The sequence below is a fragment of the Anomaloglossus baeobatrachus genome, chromosome 1 (genome assembly GCF_048569485.1).
Source record: "Anomaloglossus baeobatrachus isolate aAnoBae1 chromosome 1, aAnoBae1.hap1, whole genome shotgun sequence".
NCBI classification, from domain to species: domain Eukaryota; kingdom Metazoa; phylum Chordata; class Amphibia; order Anura; family Aromobatidae; genus Anomaloglossus; species Anomaloglossus baeobatrachus.
Window position 1 is genome coordinate 747,432,229 of NC_134353.1, and position 23,413 is coordinate 747,455,641.

Sequence of the window (23,413 nt, forward strand, 5' to 3'; positions counted from 1 at the left end):
CTCTAAAACGCTGACAGTGACTGACAAGTCTCTGCCTATACACACGTACAGGCAGAGACTTGTCAGTCACCGTCAGCGGGCAGAGAGAAGCCGCCGGGACCCGCCTGTACGAGTAGTCAATAGCGCCGCTAAAAGTATATTTTTCTCTGAAACACCGCAGCGTTTCAGAGTTAAACATACATGGCTGTGATCATACAGCTCATGGCTGATACACGCTAAACATGGTTTGGTCAGCATGTATCAGCCGACAGATTCCCTTTAACACATTGCTATTTCCGATCGATGGCATGTAAAGAAATATCTCTTAATAGCTTTGTATTTTTTATTATAGGTGTTGTGATAAAAGACTGTGGACACACATTGACCTAAACCGCTGCAAATCCATCACTCCTCTTATGCTCAGTGGGATAATCCGAAGACAGCCAGTGTCCTTAGATCTAAGCTGGACCAATATATCGAAAAAACAGCTTAGCTGGCTCATGAACAGGCTCCCAGGTATTCAGCCGTCAATCTTGGAAACTGGGCAGATATGTATTAATGCATATTGATGTTTTAAACTGGGTGCACAGGTTGGGTTCCCTTTACTGAAAAAGAAGAAATCATTTTTATTAATAAAAAAAATCCGTTATAGCAACTCAGCATTATAGTATGAATATGGGATGTGTTTTGGATACTATTGTATTTCCCCATCCTCTTTACAAGTTGTTCACATTGTCAGAATAGTAATTCACATAAACACAGTAGTTATATGGGAAAAAAATATTTTGATTGCTAATTTTTATATTTGATTGAAAAAGATCCCTAAGCCTCAGTACACACACAATATTAGGGTCATCCAGAATAATGTTGAAGGATCATTTGTGCTATTAAGATATCAAATCAGTTAACTTTAAAAAAACGTGCAAGTGGGAAATGGTTGTAATCAGTTCATCGTGTAGCCTTTATACAGCAGCTAAAGAAATTCTAACCACATTTCACGGTTTAGTCATAAAGTAGTCTACTGTTATTGTGAATGATCGTTTGCTTGAAATTTTGAAAGATACTGTCAAAACTGGTCTTTTATACCTGACATTTATCAGTTACTAGAAATAGGCCCGATGCTCTCGGGAGAGCAGTGAAATGAAAACCTGTCTAATGTTAGTGGAGCAGTTGACATGTGTCACACTGTTTGCGCTTTCCAACATATTTGTTGTATGTCATCGTTCCGCATTTGTGTATTGTATATGTTGCGTCATTTAACATATTTTACCCCTGCGCACTCTCTTCCTTGTGTGTTGTATATTGGTATCTGGTGTTGTGTTTCTTGAGCTGTGCTGTGTGTGTGTCATCTGTGTACGTGTGTGTGTGTACATGTGTGTGTATATGGCTGTACGCAGTGTGTACGTGTCGTTTTTGTATGTATGTGTGTGTGTGTATATGTATATGGCTGTACGCTGTGTACGCATCGTCTGTGTACGTGTGTGTGTATATGGCTGTACGCTGTATGTACATGTCGTCTGTGTACGTGTGTGTGTGTGTGTGTGTGTGTGTGTGTGTGTATATGGCTGTACGCTGTCGTGTGTGTGTGTGTGTGTGTGTGTGTGTGTGTGCATTCTCTCTCCCTTCCCTCTATATTCATCTGTATCCAGCGATGCTGTCTTCGGCTCTGCTGCCTCCCGTTCCTGACCTCCGCTCATTATACTAACTGAATATTCACTGCACTGAAGAGCTGGAAGCAGGAGCAGCGCAGGGGACTTCAGTGCCGGGGACCGCATCGCTAGGGATAGGTGTGTGTGTGTGTGTCTGTCTGTCTGTCTGTCTGTCTGTCTGTCTTCAGTGTATACGTGCATTGCGTATGTGGGAAGAGTGGTAACGTCACCGCTACGTGCGCACGTGCAGTTCGAACTGCGCCTGCACACCTGACAATGCCACGGTGCATGGCGGAATAGGGTGACAGACACAATTGGCAATTATGTATGTAGATGGCCACCATAGTGCAACATCTAAAGTGTTGTAGTTATCTGCTGTATTGTGCATGTAAAGCTCTGAGCCAGTGTGGCACTACTAAACTGACAGCAGTTATGGACCTGTAACTTAAAGAGAATCTGTCACCCTTTTGCATATTTTTAGTTATTAATATTGGCATACAGGTGGCTTAAAGATGAAATTAGCCATACCTGGATGATGGGTTGTTCGGCAAAAATACTTTTTTTATATCTTCTATCTTCCAAGTCTTCATTATACAAGATTCCTCCTCACATTCTCTTCCCTGGTGTCCTTGTGACTGGAGTAAATGTGGGCAGGATTTGCTTGCATCTGTCTGACGTCACTTCCCCCCCCCCCCCTCCCCCTCCCCTTCTGGATGTTTTCAAGAGGAGAAGGGAGGATGAAGTTTAGTATCACAGTGCAGCGCCATTTTGTTGGTGACCGCAATGCGATACTTAGATGGAACAGTATCCCCATGGATAGCTAGCAGCACTGATTTTGTTGTGTGGCGCTGCACTTTTTACTGGTCTTTACAGAGATCTGAGTGGAGCAGTCATATCATAGCGGCTGCAGGGATCATATCACAGTAATTACACAGTTTAGCAGTCAGTATCACACACAGCAGACTGTATAACACATAATAGGATTAAATACAAGGCTATGAGCATATCACGCATTATAAGATTCAATACATGACTTGGTTTAGATTCATGGTTATGTGGATTAAATCACACATTATAGAATTAGACAAATAGCTCAACAGACTGTTATGATATGATCGGGTTAGATATATTGTTACTTGGACTGTATCACACATGAAGGGATTAGAAAAATGGCTCTACAAACAATTGCTGTGATCTGGATGTAGCTGTCATTTCATTGGGGCTGAGTGCAGACCACCGTAATAAGTGTTGATCAGTTCCAAGCACCAGCTGTGCAGCGGTGATTTCATCCAGTAACGTTTACTCACAACTGCAGTGCTTGGATCTGATGAGTGTTCTCTGGTTATTACTGTAATCTGCGCTCTGCAATGATATCTTACTCTAATCAGATTACTGTACTTACTGGTGAGCAAAGGTCTGGGCACCAGCACTGCAGCGGTGATTTCATCCAGTGGTGGGTACATGTCGCTGGATGAAATCCCTGCCTCAGTCCTGGTGTACAGACCTTTGCTCACTTGCAACTGCTGTGATCTGAACACTGTTAATATCACCACAATTAAGGTGCACAGCATAGGGCTTCAATCAAATAACGCCTGGCTTCACCTACAGATGTGACCTAGTCAGCTCAATGGGAGTGCAAAGTTTACTGCTGAGGCAGCCACAGTATAAGGCTATGTGCGCACACGTGCATTTTTCCTGCGTTTTGGTTGCGTTTCAAACAGCAGCGTGTCATTGTCAAAATGCATGCGTTGTGCGTCCCCAGCAAAGTCTATGAGAAGTCAGCAAATTCAATGTGCACGTTGCTTTTTGAAACGCAGCGTTTTGGATGCCAAATATTTTGACAAAATCGATGTGTTTCAAAAAGCAATATGTCACTTCTTTTGTGCGTTTTGGTTGCATTTTCCACCCACTCTCGCTCTGTCTGTGGGAGTGCACTATCAAAAAGGCATCCAGAACGCATTGAAAATGCAGCGTTTTGGATGCATTTTTTTTAGGCACACGCAGTGTTTACTGCTGTCAAAACGCTGCATTTTATTTGTCAACCAGGACATACATGTGCGGACATAGCCTTATAGTTGAATTCCATGAAACATTACCTTTAATTTAGTGGTGAAAAAACAAATCAGAAATTTGTAAAAACTAAAACAAAAATTATTTTTTTTTTGTCTCCAAGTTCTGTGACCCATAGCTTTTTTTTTTTTCTTTTGTTTTTATTTTTTTATTGCACTGGAACTGAGAGCTTTGGTTTTATTGTTTTTTTTTATTATTTTTGAGTACACAATGTTAATCAGTTTTTCTTGTATTTTGAGCGTTTGTGCACACTAGCGTATATTCTCTCGCACAAGACAATCGGATACTATGTGCTAATGACACTTTGCTCACGCTAGCAACAGAGTTTGAGCAAAGTGTCATTTTACTGTGATCCAATTTTCTCGCATGAGCGAATCAGATCCCAGGTGTGGAGAAGAGAGAACTTGATTTTCCCCGTCTTCTCCATTGCCTGTTTTGGCATCATCAGAGTGCAGAGGCATGATGACATGGAAAGGGGGCCGACTAGTCTGGGGTACTAACAGCCAGTTCAACTAGTCAAGGCCCTAGTTAGCATAGGGAAAGTGAGGTTTCTAAGTTTTGTTTAAACATTCATATTCGTGAATAGTGTTATACTGGGCGGGTAAGCAGGGAATTTGGGTATCTAGGTATGAATGTTGCTGGATTGGAGGGCATAGAGGACATGACAGGTTCCCTTTAACCCTGATTGCTACTATTGCAGCCAGATGCTAGCTGTATTTAACAGTTTCTGTTAGGTATGGTGCATGCTCATTTCTTTGTCGCTCCTAATTGGGAGACCCAGACAATTGGGTGTATAGCTACTGCCTCCGGAGGCCACACAAAGTATTACACTTAAAAGTGTAAAGCCCCTCCCCTTCTGCCTATACACCCCCCGTGGGATCACGGGCTCCTCAGTTTTCATGCTTTGTGCGAAGGAGGTCAGACATCCACGCATAGCTCCACTGTTTAGTCAGCAGCAGCTGCTGACTATGTCGGATGGAAGAAAAGAGGGCCCATACTAGGGCCCCCAGCATGCTCCCTTCTCACCCCACTTTTGTCGGCGGTGTTTGTTAAGGTTGAGGTACCCATTGCGGGTACGGAGGGTGGAGCCCACATGCTGCATCCTTCCCCATCCCCCTTAGGGCTCTGGGTGAAGTGGGATTTTACCGGTCTCCAGGCACTGAGACCGTGCTCCATCCACAGCCCCTGGGGAATCTGCTGGATATGGAGCTGAGTATCGTCAGGGACATGGCCCTGCTACATCAAGGTACTCTGTGTCCCCATACAGACGCAGACACACTGCAGCATTGCTGGGTATGTTAGTGCGCCGGGGACAACAGCGCCGCGCGCTTGTGCCACTACTCACTACAGCTCTGCTGAGTGAGTCTATGTATTGGGAACTGCCGCGCCGGCCGCTGCTGTCAGTTTACGCTGCGGCGCGGCTGGGACTTGTGGTGCGCCGGGGACTTCCGCGCTGGCCGTGCATGTATGACGGCCGCGCTTATTACTCGAGTCCCCGGCTTTTGCGGCCTAGTTTCGTTTCGTTCCCGCCCCCAGGCCTGCCAGTCAGGGGAAGGGCGGGACGCTGTTCAGAATGTCAGCGCAGAGGGCTGGAGTCTACTTTACATACTCCAGCCCTCACACTGGGCACAGTGGGACGCCAGTTTCCCGCACTTTGTCTGAGGCACGCCCACAGTCCGCCCCTCTTCACAGAACGCCGGCAGCCATTCCTGTGTGCAGTCTGAGCTGGAGAGGGGAGACAAGTTCTGGGAGACCCAGACACGGGATTCTGGCGACCACACACCCGCGTTTGAGCGGGCGGTAAGCGGCACCTCTGGTGCTGACCCCACTAGTGCCGAAGTGTACATTTGTATTTTTATGCTTGCATGCTATACATTGCACTGTACGGTCGCTGGTGATTCTTGGCTATATACCCTCCTAGATTGCTCAGAGGAGACCACAGCATGTCATCCGCAAAAAGCAAGAGTGCCAAGGCACAGGCTTTCTATGCTGCTTGCACCGCATGTGAGGCTACTCTACCGGCAGGTTCCACTGACCCCCACTGTGTGCAGTGCTCGGCCCCTGTGGCAACTGCTCGGCCGGGGCCTCTGCTAGAGGTGACCCAGGGAGATCCTCCTGTGAATACTGTCCAGGTGACGGGGACAGAGTTTGCAGTTTTTGCTGATAGATTGTCTGTGACTATGACTAAAATTCTAGAAACTTTGCAGTCTAGACCAGTAACTCAGACCATGGGCACTGTTGAATCATTGCTCCCTGGTCCCCCTCAGTTGGAACAGCTCCGGGCTCCGGGGGTGTCCCATGCATCCCAGGGTGACGGCTCGGACACGGACGACAGTCCCAGACAGCCTAAGCGAGCTCGCTATGAGCGGCCCTCGACTTCATCACACTGGTCAGGGTCCCAGCAGGAGGACTCTCTGTGTGATGAGGCGGAGGTAGCTGATCAGGATTCTGATCCTGAGACCGCTCTCAATTTGGATACACCTGATGGTGACGCCATAGTGAATGATCTTATAGCGTCCATCAATAGAATGTTGGATATTTCTCCCCCAGCTCCTCCGGTGGAGGAGTCAGCTTCACAGCAGGAGAAATTCCATTTCAGGTATCCCAAGCGTAAATTAAGTACTTTTCTGGACCACTCTGACTTTAGAGAGGCAGTCCAGAAACACCACGCTTATCTAGATAAGCGTTTCTCCAAACGGCTTAAGGATACACGTTATCCCTTTCCCCCTGACGTGGTCAAAGGCTGGACCCAGTGTCCCAAGGTGGATCCCCCAATCTCCAGGCTTGCGGCTAGATCCATAGTTGCAGTGGAGGATGGGGCTGCACTCAAAGATGCCACTGACAGACAGATGGAGCTCTGGTTGAAATCCATCTATGAAGCTATCGGCGCGTCGTTTGCACCAGCATTCGCAGCCGTATGGGCACTCCAAGCTATTTCAGCTGGTCTTACACAGATTGACACGGTCACACGTACATCTGTTCCGCAGGTGGCATCCTTAACCTCTCAAATGTCTGCATTTGCGTCTTACGCGATTAATGCTGTTCTGGACTCTACGAGCCGTACGGCAGTGGCGTCCGCCAACTCCGTGGTTTTACGCAGAGCCTTGTGGTTAAGGGAATGGAAGGCAGATTCTGCGTCCAAAAAGTGCTTAACCAGTCTGCCATTTTCTGGTGATCGACTGTTTGGTGAGCGTTTGGATGAAATCATTAAACAGTCCAAGGGTAAGGATTCATCCTTACCTCAGCCCAGACAAACCAAACCCCAACAGAGGAGGGGACAGTCGGGGTTTCGGTCCTTTCGAGGCTCGGGCAGGTCCCAATTCTCCTCGTCCAAAAGGACTCAAAAGGATCAGAGGAACTCAGATTCTTGGCGGGCTCAGTCACGCCCAAAAAAGACAGCCGGAAGACCCGCTACCAAGGCGGCTTCCTCATGACTTTCGGCCTCCTCTCTCCGCATCCTCGGTCGGTGGCAGGCTCTCCCGCTTTGGCGACATTTGGCTGCCACAGGTCCAAGACCGTTGGGTGAGAGACATTCTGTCCCACGGGTACAGGATAGAGTTCAGTTCTCGTCCTCCAACTCGATTCTTCAGAACGTCTCCGCCTCCCGACCGAGCCGATGCTCTTCTGCAGGCGGTGTGCACTCTAAAGGCAGAAGGAGTGGTGATCCCTGTTCCTCTTCAGGAGCAAGGTCACGGTTTTTACTCCAATTTGTTTGTGGTACCAAAAAAGGACGGGTCTTTCCGTCCCGTTCTGGACCTAAAACTTCTCAACAAGTACGTGAAAACCAGACGGTTCCGGATGGAATCCCTCCGCTCCGTCATCGCCGCAATGTCTCAAGGAGATTTCCTAGCATCAATAGACATCAAGGATGCTTATCTCCACGTGCCGATTGCCCCAGAGCATCAGCGTTTTCTACGCTTCGTTATAGGAGACGAACACCTTCAGTTCGTAGCTCTGCCTTTCGGTCTGGCGACAGCCCCACGGGCCTTCACCAAGGTCATGGCAGCAGTAGTAGCAGTCCTGCACTCTCAGGGACACTCTGTGATCCCTTACTTAGACGATCTGCTTGTCAAGGCTCCCTCTCAAGAGGCATGCCAACACAGCCTGAACGTTGCGCTGGAGACTCTCCAGAGTTTCGGGTGGATCATCAACTTTTCCAAGTCAAATCTGACCCCGACCCAATCGCTAACATATCTTGGCATGGAGTTTCATACTCTCTCAGCGATAGTGAAGCTTCCGCTGGACAAACAGCGTTCACTACAGACAGGGGTGCAATCTCTCCTTCATGGTCAGTCACACCCCTTGAGACGCCTCATGCACTTCCTAGGGAAGATGGTAGCAGCAATGGAGGCAGTCCCTTTCGCGCAGTTTCATCTGCGTCCACTACAATGGGACATTCTCCGCCAATGGGACGGGAAGTCGACGTCCCTCGACAGGAACGTCTCCCTTTCTCAGGCGACCAAGGAATCTCTTCGGTGGTGGCTTCTTCCCACCTCATTGTCAAAGGGAAAGTCCTTCCTACCCCCATCCTGGGCGGTGGTCACGACGGACGCGAGTCTGTCAGGGTGGGGAGCGGTTTTTCTCCACCACAGGGCTCAGGGTACGTGGACTCAGCAAGAGTCCACCCTTCAGATCAATGTTCTGGAAATCAGAGCAGTGTATCTTGCCCTACAAGCCTTCCAGCAGTGGCTGGAAGGCAAGCAGATCCGAATTCAGTCGGACAACTCCACAGCGGTGGCATACATCAACCACCAAGGAGGAACACGCAGTCGGCAAGCCTTCCAGGAAGTCCGGCGGACTCTGACGTGGGTGGAAGACACGGCATCCACCATATCCGCAGTTCACATCCCAGGCGTGGACAACTGGGAAGCAGACTTTCTCAGTCGCCAGGGTATGGACGCAGGGGAATGGTCTCTTCACCCGGACGTGTTTCAGGAGATCTGTCGCCGCTGGGGGATGCCGGACGTCGACCTAATGGCGTCCCGGCACAACAACAAGGTCCCAGCTTTCATGGCGCGGTCTCACGATCACCGAGCTCTGGCGGCGGACGCCTTAGTTCAAGATTGGTCGCGGTTCCGGCTACCTTATGTGTTCCCACCTCTGGCACTGTTGCCCAGAGTGCTGCGCAAGATCAGGTCCGACTGCCGCCGCGCCATCCTCGTCGCTCCAGACTGGCCGAGGAGGTCGTGGTACCCGGATCTGTGGCACCTCACGGTAGGCCAACCGTGGGCGCTACCAGACCGACCAGACTTGCTGTCTCAAGGGCCGTTTTTCCATCGGAATTCTGCGGCCCTGAAGCTGACTGTGTGGCCATTGAGTCCTGGATCCTAGCGTATTCAGGATTATCTCAAGAGGTCATTGCCACCATGAGACAGGCTAGAAAACCAACCTCCGCCAAGATCTACCACAGGACGTGGAAGATATTCTTATCTTGATGTTCTGCTCAGGGAGTTTCTCCCTGGCCATTTGCATTGCCTACTTTTCTTTCCTTCCTACAATCCGGTTTGGAAAAAGGTTTGTCGCTCGGCTCCCTTAAAGGACAAGTCTCAGCGCTATCTGTATTTTTTCAGAAGCGCCTAGCACGACTTCCTCAGGTACGCACATTCCTGCAAGGGGTTTGTCATATCGTCCCTCCTTACAAGCGGCCGTTAGAGCCCTGGGATCTGAACAGGGTTCTAATTGCTCTCCAGAAGCCGCCTTTCGAGCCTATGAGGGATGTTTCCCTTTCTCGCCTTTCACAGAAAGTGACCTTTCTAGTAGCGGTCACGTCTCTTCGGAGAGTGTCCGAGCTAGCAGCGCTGTCATGCAAATCTCCCTTCCTGGTGATTCACCAGGACAAGGTGGTTCTGCGCCCGATTCCGGAGTTTCTCCCTAAGGTGGTATCCCCCTTTCATCTCAATCAGGATATCTCCTTACCTTCTTTGTGTCCTCATCCAGTTCATCAATGTGAAAAGGATTTGCATTTGTTGGATCTGGTGAGAGCACTCAGAATCTACATTTCCCGCACGGCGCCCCTGCGCCGCTCGGATGCACTCTTTTGTCCTTGTCGCTGGTCAGCGTAAAGGGTCGCAAGCTTCCAAATCCACCTTGGCTCGGTGGATCAAGGAGCCAATTCTTGAGGCCTACCGTTCTGCTGGGCTTCCGGTTCCCTCAGGGCTGAAGGCCCATTCTACCAGAGCCGTGGGTGCATCCTGGGCATTACGGCACCAGGCTACGGCTCAGCAGGTGTGCCAGGCGGCTACCTGGTCGAGTCTGCACACTTTTACCAAGCATTATCAGGTGCATACCTACGCTTCGGCGGACGCCAGCCTAGGTAGACAGGTCCTTCAGGCGGCGGTTGCCCACCTGTAGGAAAGGGCTGTTTTACGGTCCTATCACGAGGTGTTATTTTACCCACCCAGGGACTGCTTTTGGACGTCCCAATTGTCTGGGTCTCCCAATTAGGAGCGACAAAGAAGGGAATTTTGTTTACTTACCGTAAATTCCTTTTCTTCTAGCTCCAATTGGGAGACCCAGCACCCGCCCTGTTTTCTTAGGGATTTTTGTTTTTTCGGGTACACATGTTGTTCATGTTGAATGGTTTCAGTTCTCCGATGTTTCTTCGGATTGAATTTGTTTTTAAACCAGTTATTGGCTTTCCTCCTTCTTGCTTTTGCACTAAAACTGAGGAGCCCGTGATCCCACGGGGGGTGTATAGGCAGAAGGGGAGGGGCTTTACACTTTTAAGTGTAATACTTTGTGTGGCCTCCGGAGGCAGTAGCTATACACCCAATTGTCTGGGTCTCCCAATTGGAGCTAGAAGAAAAGGAATTTACGGTAAGTAAACAAAATTCCCTTCTTCTTGAGCTTCCTCCATACCCCCATCCGTACCTGACAAGCGAAAGGGGTTAAAGAGTCTTAACGGTTGAAAATCTATGAGCAGCATGTTATACAGCAGGAAGAGCTGAGAAGATTCAGTGTAATTATATTTTGTTTGATTTATTTGCTGTCAGACATTGATTAGGATTGTCCCCTTCACTACTAAGGGTACCTTCACACTTTAGCGATGCAGCAGCGATCCGACCAGCGATCTGACCTGGTCAGGATCGCTGCTGCATCGCTACATGGTCGCTGGTGAGCTGTCAAACAGGCAGATCTCACCAGCGACCAGTGACCAGCCCCCAGCCAGCAGCGACGTGCAAGCGACGCTGCGCTCACACGGAGCCGGTGTCTGGAAGCTGCGGACACTGGTAACTAAGGTAAACATCGGGTATGGTTACCCGATGTTTACATTAGTTACCAGCGCACACCGCTTAGCTTTGCTCTCCTAGCTACAGTACACATCGGGTTAATTAACCCGATGTGTAATGCAGCTACATGTGCAGAGAGCCGGAGCCGGCAGCACAGGCAGCGTGAGAGCTGCGGAGGCTGGTAACTAAGGTAAATATCGGGTAACCACCTTGGTTACCCGATGTTTATCTTGGTTACAGCTTACCGCAGCTGCCAGATGCCGGCTCCTGCTCCCTGCTCGCTTCATTTCGTCGCTCTCTCGCTGTCACACACAGCGATCTGTGTGTCACAGCGGGAGAGCGCCTTTGAAGAAAACGAACCAGGGCTGTGTGTAACGAGCAGCGATCTCGCAGCAGGGGCCAGATCACTGCTCAGTGTCACACACAGCGAGATCGCTAATGAGGTCACTGCTGCGTCACAAAAAACGTGACCCGGCAGCGATCTCGCTGTGTGTGAAGCACCCCTAAGTCGAGAATGAACAGAGATTTAAATGGATAAGATTCAAGTTATGCTGAATTCTGTGAAACATAGTCTGAATATAGACTGAGGAACACAAACTGACCGCAGGTCTCCTGACCTTTTATTCCACATTCTTATAAGACGTATTTAATACTGTTGAGTTCGGGTCAAGAGACCTGTAGTCCATACTTGGACCGTGATATAGACATCTGAATTTGGCCAGATAGTCAATCTTTTCTCAATGATATTTACAGTATATCACATGTGAGTACACCACTCACATTTTTTTTGAATATTTTGTTATCTTTTCATGGAACAACACTGAAGATATGACACTTTGATACAATATAAACCAGTCAGTTACAGCTGTATAACAATGTAAATGTGGTGTGCCCTCTAAATAACTCAACACACAGCTATTAATGTCAAAACCGCTGGCAATAAAAGTGAGTACACCCCTAAGTGAAAATCAATCAATTGTGCCCAAATGTTCAATGTTTTGTATGGTCACCATTAATTCAAGCACTGCCTTAAGTCTCTTGGGCATGGAGTTCACTAGAGCTTCACAGGAGCCACTGGAATCCTCTTCTATCCTCCATGACGACATCATGCAGCTTGTGGATGTTAAGAGACCCTGCGCTTCCCCACCTTCTGTTTGAGGATGCCCCACAGATGCTCAATACAGTTTTTAGGCCTGGAGACATTCTTAGCCAGTCCAGCACCCTTCATTCATAGTTTCTTTAGCAAACCAGTGGTCGTCTGGGAAGTGTGTTTTGGTCCATTATCATGTTGGAATACAAAGAGAGGGGATCATGCTCTGCTTCACTAGGTCACAGTACATGTTTGCATTCATGGTTCCCTCAAGGAACTGTAGCTCCCCCAGTCGGCAGCACTCATGCAGCCTAAACGATAACACACCTACCACCATGCTTGACTATAGTCACAACATGCTTGTCTTTGTTCTCCTCACCTGGCTACTGCCTCACATGCTTGACGTCATCTGAAACAGATAAGTTTAACTTTATCTTGGTCTCATTAGACCACAGGACGTAGTTTCAGTAATCCATGTTCTTAAGCCCCCATCATATTTAGCGACTTACCAGCAATCCCGAAAACTATGCGACCTGATAAGCATCGCTGGTAAGTCGTTGGGAGGTCGCTGGTGAGATGTCACACAGTCAGACCCTACCAACGACTCAGTAGCGACCTGTATAACGATCCCTGCTGTCATTGGGACCCTGTCACCGTGTCAAACATAGCGATGCGTCCTGCCCAGCAGGACATCGCCTTTGAAGAAAATGGTCCAGGACATTCAGCCACGACCGGCGACCTCACAGCAGGGGCCAGGTCGTTGCTGGATGTCACACACAGCGACATCGCTAGAAAGATCGCTGTTGAGTCACAAAAACTGTGACTCAGCAGCGATGTCGCTTAGTGAGACGTGGCCTTAAATCTGCTTGTCTTCAGCAATCTATTTGTGACCTTTCTTGTGCATCATCTTTAAGCGAGGATTCTGGAGCGACAGCCATGCAATTTGATGCAGTGTGCAGTGTATGGTCTGAGCACTGACAGGTTGGTCAAGGCTGGTCAGTGCTGGTCAGGCACCCCACCCACCCATTTAACCTCTGCAGCAATGCTGGCAGCACTCATATGTCTGTTTTAAAAAGACAACCTCTGGATATGACGCTGAGCATGTGCACTTAACCTTTTTGGCCGACCATGGCGAGACCTGTTTTGAGTGGAACCTGTCTTGTTAAACCGCTGTATTGCCTTGGCCACCGTGCTGCAGCTCAGTTTCAGGGTTTTGGCATTCTTATAGCCTAGGCTATCTTTATGTAGAGCAGCAATGCTTTTTTTTTTTTTTTTTTTTTTTTTCTCACCGATCCTCAGTGATTTTTTTTCTATGAGGTGCCATGTTGAACTCTGTGACCAGTATGAGAGTGTATGTGAGTGATGACACCAATATCACACCTGAGACCTTGTAACACTAATAGAGCGCAATTTGGTCATCTTCATTTAGGGGTGTACTCACTTTTGTTGCCAGTGGTTTAGACATTAATGGCTGTGTGTTGAGTTATTTAGACAGAACACTAAATTTACACTGTTATACAAGCTGTACACTGGCTACTTTACATTGTACCAAAGTGTCATATCTTTAGTGTGGTCCCATGAAAATAGATAATAAAAAATGTATAAAAATGTGAGAGGTGTACTTACTTTTGTAACATTATTATGAATCTACTCAGCTCCTCCATTATGTCCAATGTAGCAGGCTTTCCCATTAAAGCACCACTCCAGTGTTTTGTTGTTTTTTTTTATTGTACTGTTGGAGTGGTGCTTTAAATGAGGGGGTGCTTCTGGGGTCTTCATCTTTTTCCAGCAGCACTCCAGTTGGTTGCTTGTGATTTGTGACCTGTCGTGAGCTCCATTGTTGGAGCGCACCGGAGGTCACAACGCAATGCATCTTGTTCAAACCTCATGCTTGTTCTCATAGACATGCATTGAGATCTTGTGATGTAACTTCTGATTTCTGGCCAGTCAGAGGTTACAAGCACAAGATGGCACTGCGCGACCGGAGCAGTGTCTGTAAAAGGGGAAGCTGTCGGAAGGTGAGTAAATGACGGGGGCACGGGAGCTAGATGTAAAGCTCCACTCCACTGCTGGGAAAAAAAAAAAAGTTGGAGTGGTGCTTTAACCCCTTCACAACCTAGGATGTGTATGTATATGTATGTATGTGTATATATTTTAAATGGGTGCACAAAAAGGAAGAAAATCAGCACTGTAGCACAATTGCTGTGGAGTGGAGCCGTACTTAAAGACCTTGCAGATAGCAGTCAATGGACTGATGTAGCAGCCCCAGGTGGTGCTCAGCCTGCAGCGCAGTCAGTGTTCTGATGAATCCAAATGGAGAAAGAAAGGCGGCATCTCACCTTTGAGTTTTTTCCAGCTTTAATTGAAAGCATGTGCGTTACAACATGTGGGGGAGAGGGGAGTGCGGGAGCGGAAAGTTTAAATCATCCCTCTTTTGCCCCCATTGAAAATAAAACAAACAACAAAAATACATATTTGGTATCACCGAGTTCAGAAATTCCTGATCTATCAAAATCTAAAATCAATTCGGCAATCAAAACATCACATTACGTAACAGACGCAAAAAAAATAAGCCATCACTCAGTCCCAGATCTCAAAAAAAGAGAACTCTACAGGGTCTTGGAAAATGGCAACAGAAGCACAATTCTTTTTTTGACAAACCTCTGAATTTTTTTTCACCACTTAGATAAAGTTAAAACTATACTGTACATGTTTGGTATCTATGAAATCATCCTGTCCTGGGAAATTATAATGCCAGGTCTGTTTTCCCATATAGTGAAAATGGTAACAAAAAAAACCCCAACAATTGTACAAGCCCTCATATGGTTATATTGACGGAAATATAAAGTTATGGCCGTTGGAAGAAGAGGAGCAAAAACGGAAAGTTGTTGGGGTGGGGTGAAGGGGACTAATGACAATGGTTTAGTTGTCTTATTTCTGGATACATTCACTATATTTGCACTGGGTGAAAGTTAAAGACTGAGGCTTTTGATGCAATAATTGATTTGTTGTGGTTGTAAAACCTACAGTAGATCACCTTCTTTCTAATACATGTATTATTATTTTTTTTTCCATTCTAAATTCCAGCCCTACGTGAACTTAATTTATCCGGCTGCTCCTGGATTGCTGTTTCTGCTCTTTGTAGTTCCAGCTGTCCATTGCTAAGATCTCTAAATGTCCAATGGGTAGAAGGGCTGAAAGATGCACAGATGAGGGACCTTCTGTCCCCTCCAACAGACAACAGACCAGGTACTGCAGCCACAAAACACTGCAGCATTGTAAATCGCAATGTACTTCACTAGAATTTCAGTATTTATTTCTTAGGCTGTTTTCACACCTCCGGTTTTAGCAGAGCCGGCCAATCCGGCTCTAAAACCTATGCAACGGATGCGGCGACAATACCGCATCCTTTGCATAAGTTTTTGATATGCGGCCCATCCGGTTTTTGCCGCTTGAGTCAGGCTACTGAGCATGTGCAGTGGAAAAAACCGCATGCGGCGGCCGGATACGGTGTTTGCCGCAGGACGCCGCATGCGGCGTCCATAGGCATGCATTCCAAATCGCGCCGCATCGGCCGGATGCGGGTTTTTTTTTTTTTTTGCCGGCCAAAAAAATGTGCCAGGCAACGTTCCATCCGGCCGCCGCATCGGCTAAATCTGCCGCATGCGGCAAAAACCGGAGCGAACGCAAGCCCCTGCGGCACAATACGGCACTAATGTAAGTCTATGCGAAAAAAAACTCAACCGGCGGCAAAAAAAAACGGTAGAAGTTTTTCTGCAAAGTGCCAGATTGTGCCGCACAGGAAAAACCGGATGTGTGAAAGCAGCCTTAGATGACTTGTGTTCTCCAACATTTCTGCAATCACGTCTAATGACTGAAATATACCATTCTTTACTTGCTTTCTTTGAAATTCTTGCAGGTCAGATGGACAACCGCAGTAAATTGAGGAATATCACAGAGCTTCGTCTAGCAGGACTGGACATCACAGACACCTCACTGCGACTGATGATTCGGCACATGCCTCTTCTTTCTAAACTGGATCTGAGCTTCTGTAACCATGTTACTGATCAGTCCATTAATCTGCTCACTGCAGTGGGTACATCTACCAGGGATTCTTTATCAGAAATTAATTTATCAGGTAAAAGTGATCAGAGTAAAGCTTTAGTGATGCCTAATTCCAGATAAAATAACCACGCACTGCCTTTTAAACATAATTGTCATTTTCTTTGGTACAGACAGAATTTTTGCAGTACTATGACATGATAATATGACATGAAGGAAAGATAATCGATTTTGCACCTTTTGTTGATTTTTTGCAAAAAGTGTTTAATATATTTTTTAAATAAAACCTAATTGCGTGCATTTAAATTATAATAATAATTTAAAAAAAAAAGCTCCGGCCTCATTGCATCAATATATGTCCGACAGCAGAGTGAATGAACTGACAGCGCGTTTGTAGCCGTTATCTATCTTGTGAACTTCCTTAGCCAATTTATGATTACATCAGAGTTACATAAGAATAAAGAATCGGACATGTTGAAATTTGAGATGCCTAATCCTCCTTTCCCCTGAAATCTCAATTAGGAAAGTGTCAATACATCATCATACTGAATGTGATGTGGCCGAATTTATCAGATTTGTTAGGACATTAATATGAAATCTACAGCGTGAGAAAACTATTATAAATGAGGGAATGCAGAAGATGTGAAATTTCCATTTCCGGATTTATAGGTTTATTTAAATCTCTATACTCTGCTTTTGGCTGCATTAATATTTGCTGCTCAGTCACAACAATAAGCGAGAACAGCCTCAATGTAAAAACGTACTTTTATCCTTCTCAATTGACTAAAGGCCCATTTACACACAGCGACAACGCTAGCGATGTCGCTGCCGATCGCACCCGCCCCCGTCGTTTGTGCGTCACTGGCAAATCGATGCCCGTGGTGCACAATATCGTTAGTCCCCGTCACACATACTTACCTGCCTAGCGATGTCGCTGTGGCCCGCGAACAACCTCTTTTCTAAAGGGGTGGTTCGTGCGACGTCACACGGCAGGCGGCCAATAGAAGCGGAGGGGTGGAGAACAGCCGAAGGAAAGACATGCCCACCTCGTTACCGGAGGACGCAGGTACGGTGTTGTCCGTCGTTCCTGGGGTGTCAAACGTAGCGATATGTGCTGCCTCAGGAACGACGAACAACCTGCGTCCAGCGATATTATGAAAATGAACGACGTGTCAGCGATTTAGGTAATTTTGATCGTTAGCGGTCGTTCGTACATTTCACATGCAACGACATCACTAACGAGTCCGGATGTGTGTCATGAATTTCGTGACCCCAACGACATCTCGTTAGTGATGTCGTTGCGTGTAAAAGGGCCTTAAGATCTGCTTCATACTCTCTTCTAATTCTAGATATAGATGGTAAATGAATGGGTGGAGGTAAAACTCAATATATTTGCTAGTAAACTTTTTTTTTTTTTTTTTCTTCTGTTTTTCCCCCAGACTGCAATAATGTTTCAGACCAGTGCCTGACATACTTCAAACGATGCGGCAACATCTGTCTGATAGACCTGAGATTCTGCAAGCAAGTTACTAAAGAGAGCTGCGAACAGTTCATAGCAGAAATGTCTGTAATTGTACAGTTTGGACAAACAGAGGAAAAGCTGCTTCACAAGATCAGCTAATTTCATGAAACGTCATTTAGACATTTCTTATCGCTGCAACTGAAAGACAAAATTGGCCTTAAAAGTAGAGGTTTGAGGTTGACCGGCCTCCTTTATATCAAGACTTCCTCCAGCATTACGTACACCAGCTGTTAAAGGTTGACACTGGAACAAAAGGACACTTCCTGAAAATCCAAGGGCATGTACTTGGTAACGTTTATTGTATTGGCTCTTAAACTGTTCAATTTCTGAGCTTTGTGTGTCTTTAGAAGTGGACCACCCAGAACATAGAAGCCTTCCAAATCTAATTGAAAAAAAAAAATATTTGTCATACATTATGCAGAAATATTTTTGTATATGACTATTTGAAAGTTCTGTTTACAATGTATGATGCCAGTGTTACTTTTCAAGTTGGTGAGGGGTGAAACTGCTGATCCTTCCATGTACAGATAATGAAGGCAGTGAAGCCAACATTGCGTGTGACCACTTCTAAAGCATGTTTAAATTCGCTTTTTACATGAAACATATGCATGCTGAGCAGACCTATATGTTTATTCATTTTGACACTGATCCTTTCTGCACATGAAGATCCAGCATAGCATGACGTTTTGTGGCCTGTTGAACAAATTATACAGTGATTCAGGGCAAACCTATCAGGCAATCTCCACTGTTGTGCCACTGGACACTTTTGTCCAGAGCTTTGGTTCTGACTTACATACTAGCCTTCAGAAGTGCCATTGTTGTAAGGTGTTTTTTTTTTTTTTTTCCTTTTCTTTTTGTAGAATGCCCTTAAGCCGTTTTAATCTTAGTTTGTGTTAACTGTTCACAGGACATGTTTACCACCATTTACTGGCTACAGATTGTTATAGTTAAAGAGCCAGATCAGGTACAAAGAAGAACTTGGGTCTCTTCAAACACCACTTGTAAATCTCCTTTTGTATAATAGATGCCCCTTGCACTGGAAATATAAAAATGGGGTTATCACTGTATAGGAGACTACACAGGTAAATGCATTTACATCAATGCATTGTAAGTCTATCCCACTCCGGCACCATGGAGTCAGATGTATACTTTTTTAATGTAAGTAATGTTGTTGGAATTTAAAAGTGTATCATGTTTATTTATGAACACATTTATTAAAATCTTTTACTAAATCTACTGACAATCATTTCACAAATAAAAGCGGATGGAAGGAAGAAATAGAAGGTCTGCAGTTGTCGTTTCAGGAGACATTCGAGCACAATGTCTGCGTCTGCCTCTAAGGCTGGAGTCACACTTGTGAGAGTCTCGTGCAAGTCTTGCATCACATCACCCGACATGGCTGCAGCTCTCCGGACAGGAGCATCTCAGCTGCATAGAAATACATGCAGCTGACCCACTCCTGTCAGGAGGGTGTGTGGCCATGCCGGGTGATGCGATGTGAGACTCGCGCGAGTCTCTCGCAAGTGTGACTCCAGCCTAACTACTCCTCTCTCCACAGAGTTAAATGACCAGCAGCTGTTATCTACTATCTCAATACTGTGAAAATCTGTACACCCCTTGTATAGATTTTAGCCTGGAAATTAAAAGATAAATACAGTCCAGAAGGATAAAGAAGCGTAAGCTATAATAATAATATAATAGTTTCTTTCTTTGTCGCTCTATTGGGAGACCCAGACAATTGAATGTATAGGCTATGCCTCCGGAGGCCGCACAAAGTATTACACTCAAAAGTGTTAAGCCCCTCCCCTTCTGCCTATACACCCCCCGTGCTCCCACGGGCTCCTCAGTCTGTTTTTTGCTTTGTGCGAAGGAGGCAGACACGCACAGCACAGCTCCACAGATTAGTCAGCAGCAGCTGCTGACTATGTCGGTTGGAAGAAAAGTGGGCCCATATAGGGCCCCCAGCATGCTCCCTTCTCACCCCACTCTTGTCGGCGGTGTTGTTAAGGTTGAGGTATCCATTGCGGGTAAAGAGGCTGGAGCCCACATGCTGCTTTCCTTCCCCATCCCCCTCAGGGCTCTGGGTGAAGTGGGATCCTATCGGTCTCCAGGCACTGAGACCGTGCTTCATCCACAACTCCTGTGGAGACTGCTGGATAGGAGCCGGGTACCGTTCAGGGACATGGCCCTGCTACGTGAAGGTACTCTGTATCCCTGTGGGGACCGCGCACGGCAACACCTCAGCTTTGCTGGGTGTGCTAGTGCACCGGGGGACCGGGTTAAACTGTGCCATTACACACTCAGCGTCGCTGAGTGTGTTTATATGTAGGGGCTACCACGCTAACCGCCGCTGCCATGGGAAACTGCGGCGCGGCTGGGACTTGTAGTTCGCCGGGGACTTCGGCGTTGGCCGCGCTTTTACGGCGGCCACGCTTATACTCGAGTCCCCGGCTTGGCTTGCGGCCTAGTTTCCCTTTCTCCCGCCCTCAGCCCTGACAGGCAGGGGAAGGGCGGGACGCTGCACGGAAGAGCAGCACTGAGGGCTGGAATATGATTTCCATACTCCACCCCCCTCACTGTGCACAGTGTGAGCACCTCGGCTACGCCCACGGCTCCCTCCTCTCGTCAGGACGCCGCAGCCATTTCCTGTCAGCTCCTACGACGCTGCAGAGAGGGACAAATCCTGAGAGACCCAGACACGGTCTCTGGTGGCCTCATAACCGCTTTAGGCGGATGGTAAGCAGCACCTGTGGTGCTAGCCTCATGGTGCTGTAGTGTACTAATACATTATTTGTTTTTAGTATATATTTTACACTGTATGAGCACAGTTCATTCTGGCTATATACCCTAGTGTGTTACTCAGGGAAAACAATAGCATGGCGCCCACAAAAGGCAGGGGTGCCAAAAACACAGGCTTATTATGCTGCCTGCGGCGCTTGTACGACCCAGCTGCCGGCAGGTTCCATTGACCCTCATTGTGTGCATGTTCGGCCCCGGTGACACTTCTTTAGCCAGGGCCTCTGCTAAGAGGGGCCCAGGGGGAGCCACCTGTTGACACTGTCCTAGTGACGGGGACGGAGTTTGCAAAACTCTCTGAGACTATGGCTAAGCTACTAGAAGCCTTGCAGTCCAGGCCGGTATCTCAGCAAAGGGACTCTGTTGAATCATTGTTCCCTGGCCCCCCTCAGTTGGACCAACAATGTCCTCCCGGGGTATCTCATACATCCCAGGCTGAGGGTTCTGACTTAAACCCCAGCCCCAGACCGACTAAGCGGGCTCGCTTAGAATTTCCCTCGACATCATATGGTTCAGGGTCTCAGCGGGGGGAATCTCTGGTGATAATGCGGAGACAGCTGATCAGGATTCTGATCCTGAGGGCGCTCTCAATCTTAATACTCCAGACGGGGACGCCATACTGAACGTTCTTATTGCGTCCATCGATCAAATGCTGGATATTTCTCCCTCAGCTCCTCCGGCGGAGGAGTCAGCTTCTCTTACACCGAGTATGTTTCTAGACCACTCTGATTTCAGAGAGGCAGTCCAGACTCATCATGCTTGTCCAGATAAGCGTTTTTTCTAAGCGCCTTAAGGATACACGTTATCTTTTTCCCCCTGACGTGGTTAAAGGTTGGACTCGGTGTCCCAAAGTGGATCCTCCAATCTCCAGACTGGCGGCTAGATCCATTCTTGCAGTGGACGAGGGGGCCTCGCTCAAGGATGCCACTGACAGGCAGATGGAGCTCTGGTTGAAATCCATCTATGAAGCTATCGGAGCTTCTTTTGCCCCAGCATTCGCAGCTGTATGGGCGCTACAAGCTATCTCAGCAGGTCAAGCACAAATTGAAGCAGCCACATGCACGGCCGCGCCACAAGTGGCATCCATTACCACCCAGACCTCGGCAATTGCATCTTACGCTATTATTGCTGTCCTGGACTCTGCGAGCCGTACGGCGGTCGCGGCCGCCAATTCGGTGGTACTCCGCAGGGCCTTGTGGCTACGGGAATGGAAGGCAGATTCTGCTTCCAAAAAGCGCTTAACCAGTTTGCCAATTTCTGGCGACAGGCTGTTTGGCGAGCGTCTGGATGAAATCATCAAACAATCCAAGGGAAAGGATACATCCTTACCCCAGTCCAAACAGGACATACTCCAACGGAGGAGAGGGCAGTCGAGGTTTCGGTCCTTTCAGGGCGCGGGCAGGTCCCAATTCTCCTCGTCCAAAAGGTCTCAGAAAGTACAAAGGAACTCTGATGCATGGCGGTCTAAGTCACGTCCTTAAAAGGCCACCGGAGGCGCCGCTAACAAAGCGGCTTCCTCATGACTTTCGACCTTCTCTAGTAGCATCCTCGGTCGGTGGCAGGCTTTCCCGCTCTTGCGACACCTGGCTGCCACAAATAAAAGACCGCTGGGTGAGAGACATTCTGTCTCACGGTTACAAGATAGAGTTCACCTCTCGTCCCCCGACTCGATTCTTCAGGTCATCCCCGCCTCACTAGCGAGCCGAGGCTCTTCTGCAGGCGCTGCGCACTCTGAAGACAGAAGGAGTGGTGATCCCGGTTCCTCTTCAGCAACTGAGCCACGGTTTTTACTCCAACTTGTTTGTGGTCCCAAAGGAGGACGGGTCTTTCTGCCCGGTCCTGGACCTGAAACTGCTCAACAAACATGTAAAAACCAGACGGTTCAGGATGGAATCCCCCCGCTCCGTCATCGCCTCAATGTCCCAAGGAGATTTCCTTGCGTCGATCGATATCAAAGATGCTTATCTCCACGTACCGATTGCTCCAGAGCACCAGCGCTTCTTGCGCTTCGCCATAGGAAATGAACACCTGCAGTTTGTGGCACTGCCGTTCGGCCTGGCAACAGCCCCACGGGTTTTTACCAAGGTTATGGCTACTGTAGTAGCGGTCCTCCACTCTCAGGGTCACTCGGTGATCCCGTACTTGGATACTGATCAAGGCACCCTCTCAAGAGGCATGCCAACGCAGCCTCGACGCTTCCCTGGAGACTCTCCAGGGTGTCGGGTGGATCATCAATTTTACAAAGTCAAATCTGACACCGGCCCAATCGCTGACATATCTTGGCATGGAGTTTCATACCCTCTCAGCGATAGTGAAGCTTCCGCTGATCAAGCAGTAGTCACTACAGAAAGGGGTACAATCTCTCCTTCAAGGCCAGTCACACTCCTTGAGGCGCCTCATGCACTTCCTGGGGAAGATGGTGGCAGCAATGGAGGCAGTCCCTTTCGCGCAGTTTCACCTGCGTCCCCTTCAATGGGACATCCTACGCAAATGGGACAGGAAACCGACGTCCCTCGACAGGACCGTCTCCCTCTCTCAGGCGACCAAAGCTTCCCTTCGGTGGTGGCTCCTTCCCACTTCATTATCGAAGGGGATATCCTTCCTACCCCCATCCTGGGAAGTAGTCACGACAGACGCGAGTCTGTCAGGGTGGGGAGCGGTTTTTCTCCACCACAGGGCTCAGGGTACGTGGACCCAGCAAGAGTCCTCGCTTCAGTTCAACGTTCTGGACATACGGGCAGTGTATCTTGCCCAGAAAGCGTTCCAGCAGTGGCTGGAGGGCAAGCAGATCCGAATTCAGTCGGACAATTCCACAGCGGTGGCATACTTCAACCACCAAGGTGACACACGCAGCCGGCAAGCCTTCCAGGAAGTCCGGCGGATTTTGATGTGGGTGGAAGCCACGGCATCCACCATATCCGCAGTTCACTTCCCAGGCGTGGAAAACTGGGAAGCAGATTATTTCAGTTGCCAGGGCATGGACGCAGGGGAATGGTCCCTTCACCCGGACGTGTTT

At 47.9% G+C, this 23,413-nt stretch overlaps 1 protein-coding gene across 8 annotated transcripts in view; it reads left to right on the forward strand.

The window, feature by feature from the left end:
- The window catches only part of KDM2B (lysine demethylase 2B), a 244,672-nt gene extending 225,839 nt beyond the window's left edge, over positions 1–18,833 (forward strand). For all 8 annotated transcript variants that reach the window (XM_075323468.1, XM_075323476.1, XM_075323495.1 and 5 more), the window contains 4 exons: positions 332–495; positions 15,105–15,266; positions 15,937–16,155; positions 17,519–18,833. In XM_075323468.1, the coding sequence (XP_075179583.1) occupies positions 332–495; positions 15,105–15,266; positions 15,937–16,155; positions 17,519–17,700 (727 nt within the window). In that variant the 3' untranslated portion in view covers positions 17,701–18,833. The remainder of the gene's footprint in view (positions 1–331; positions 496–15,104; positions 15,267–15,936; positions 16,156–17,518) is intronic.
- The last annotated feature ends 4,580 nt before the right edge of the window (positions 18,834–23,413 follow it).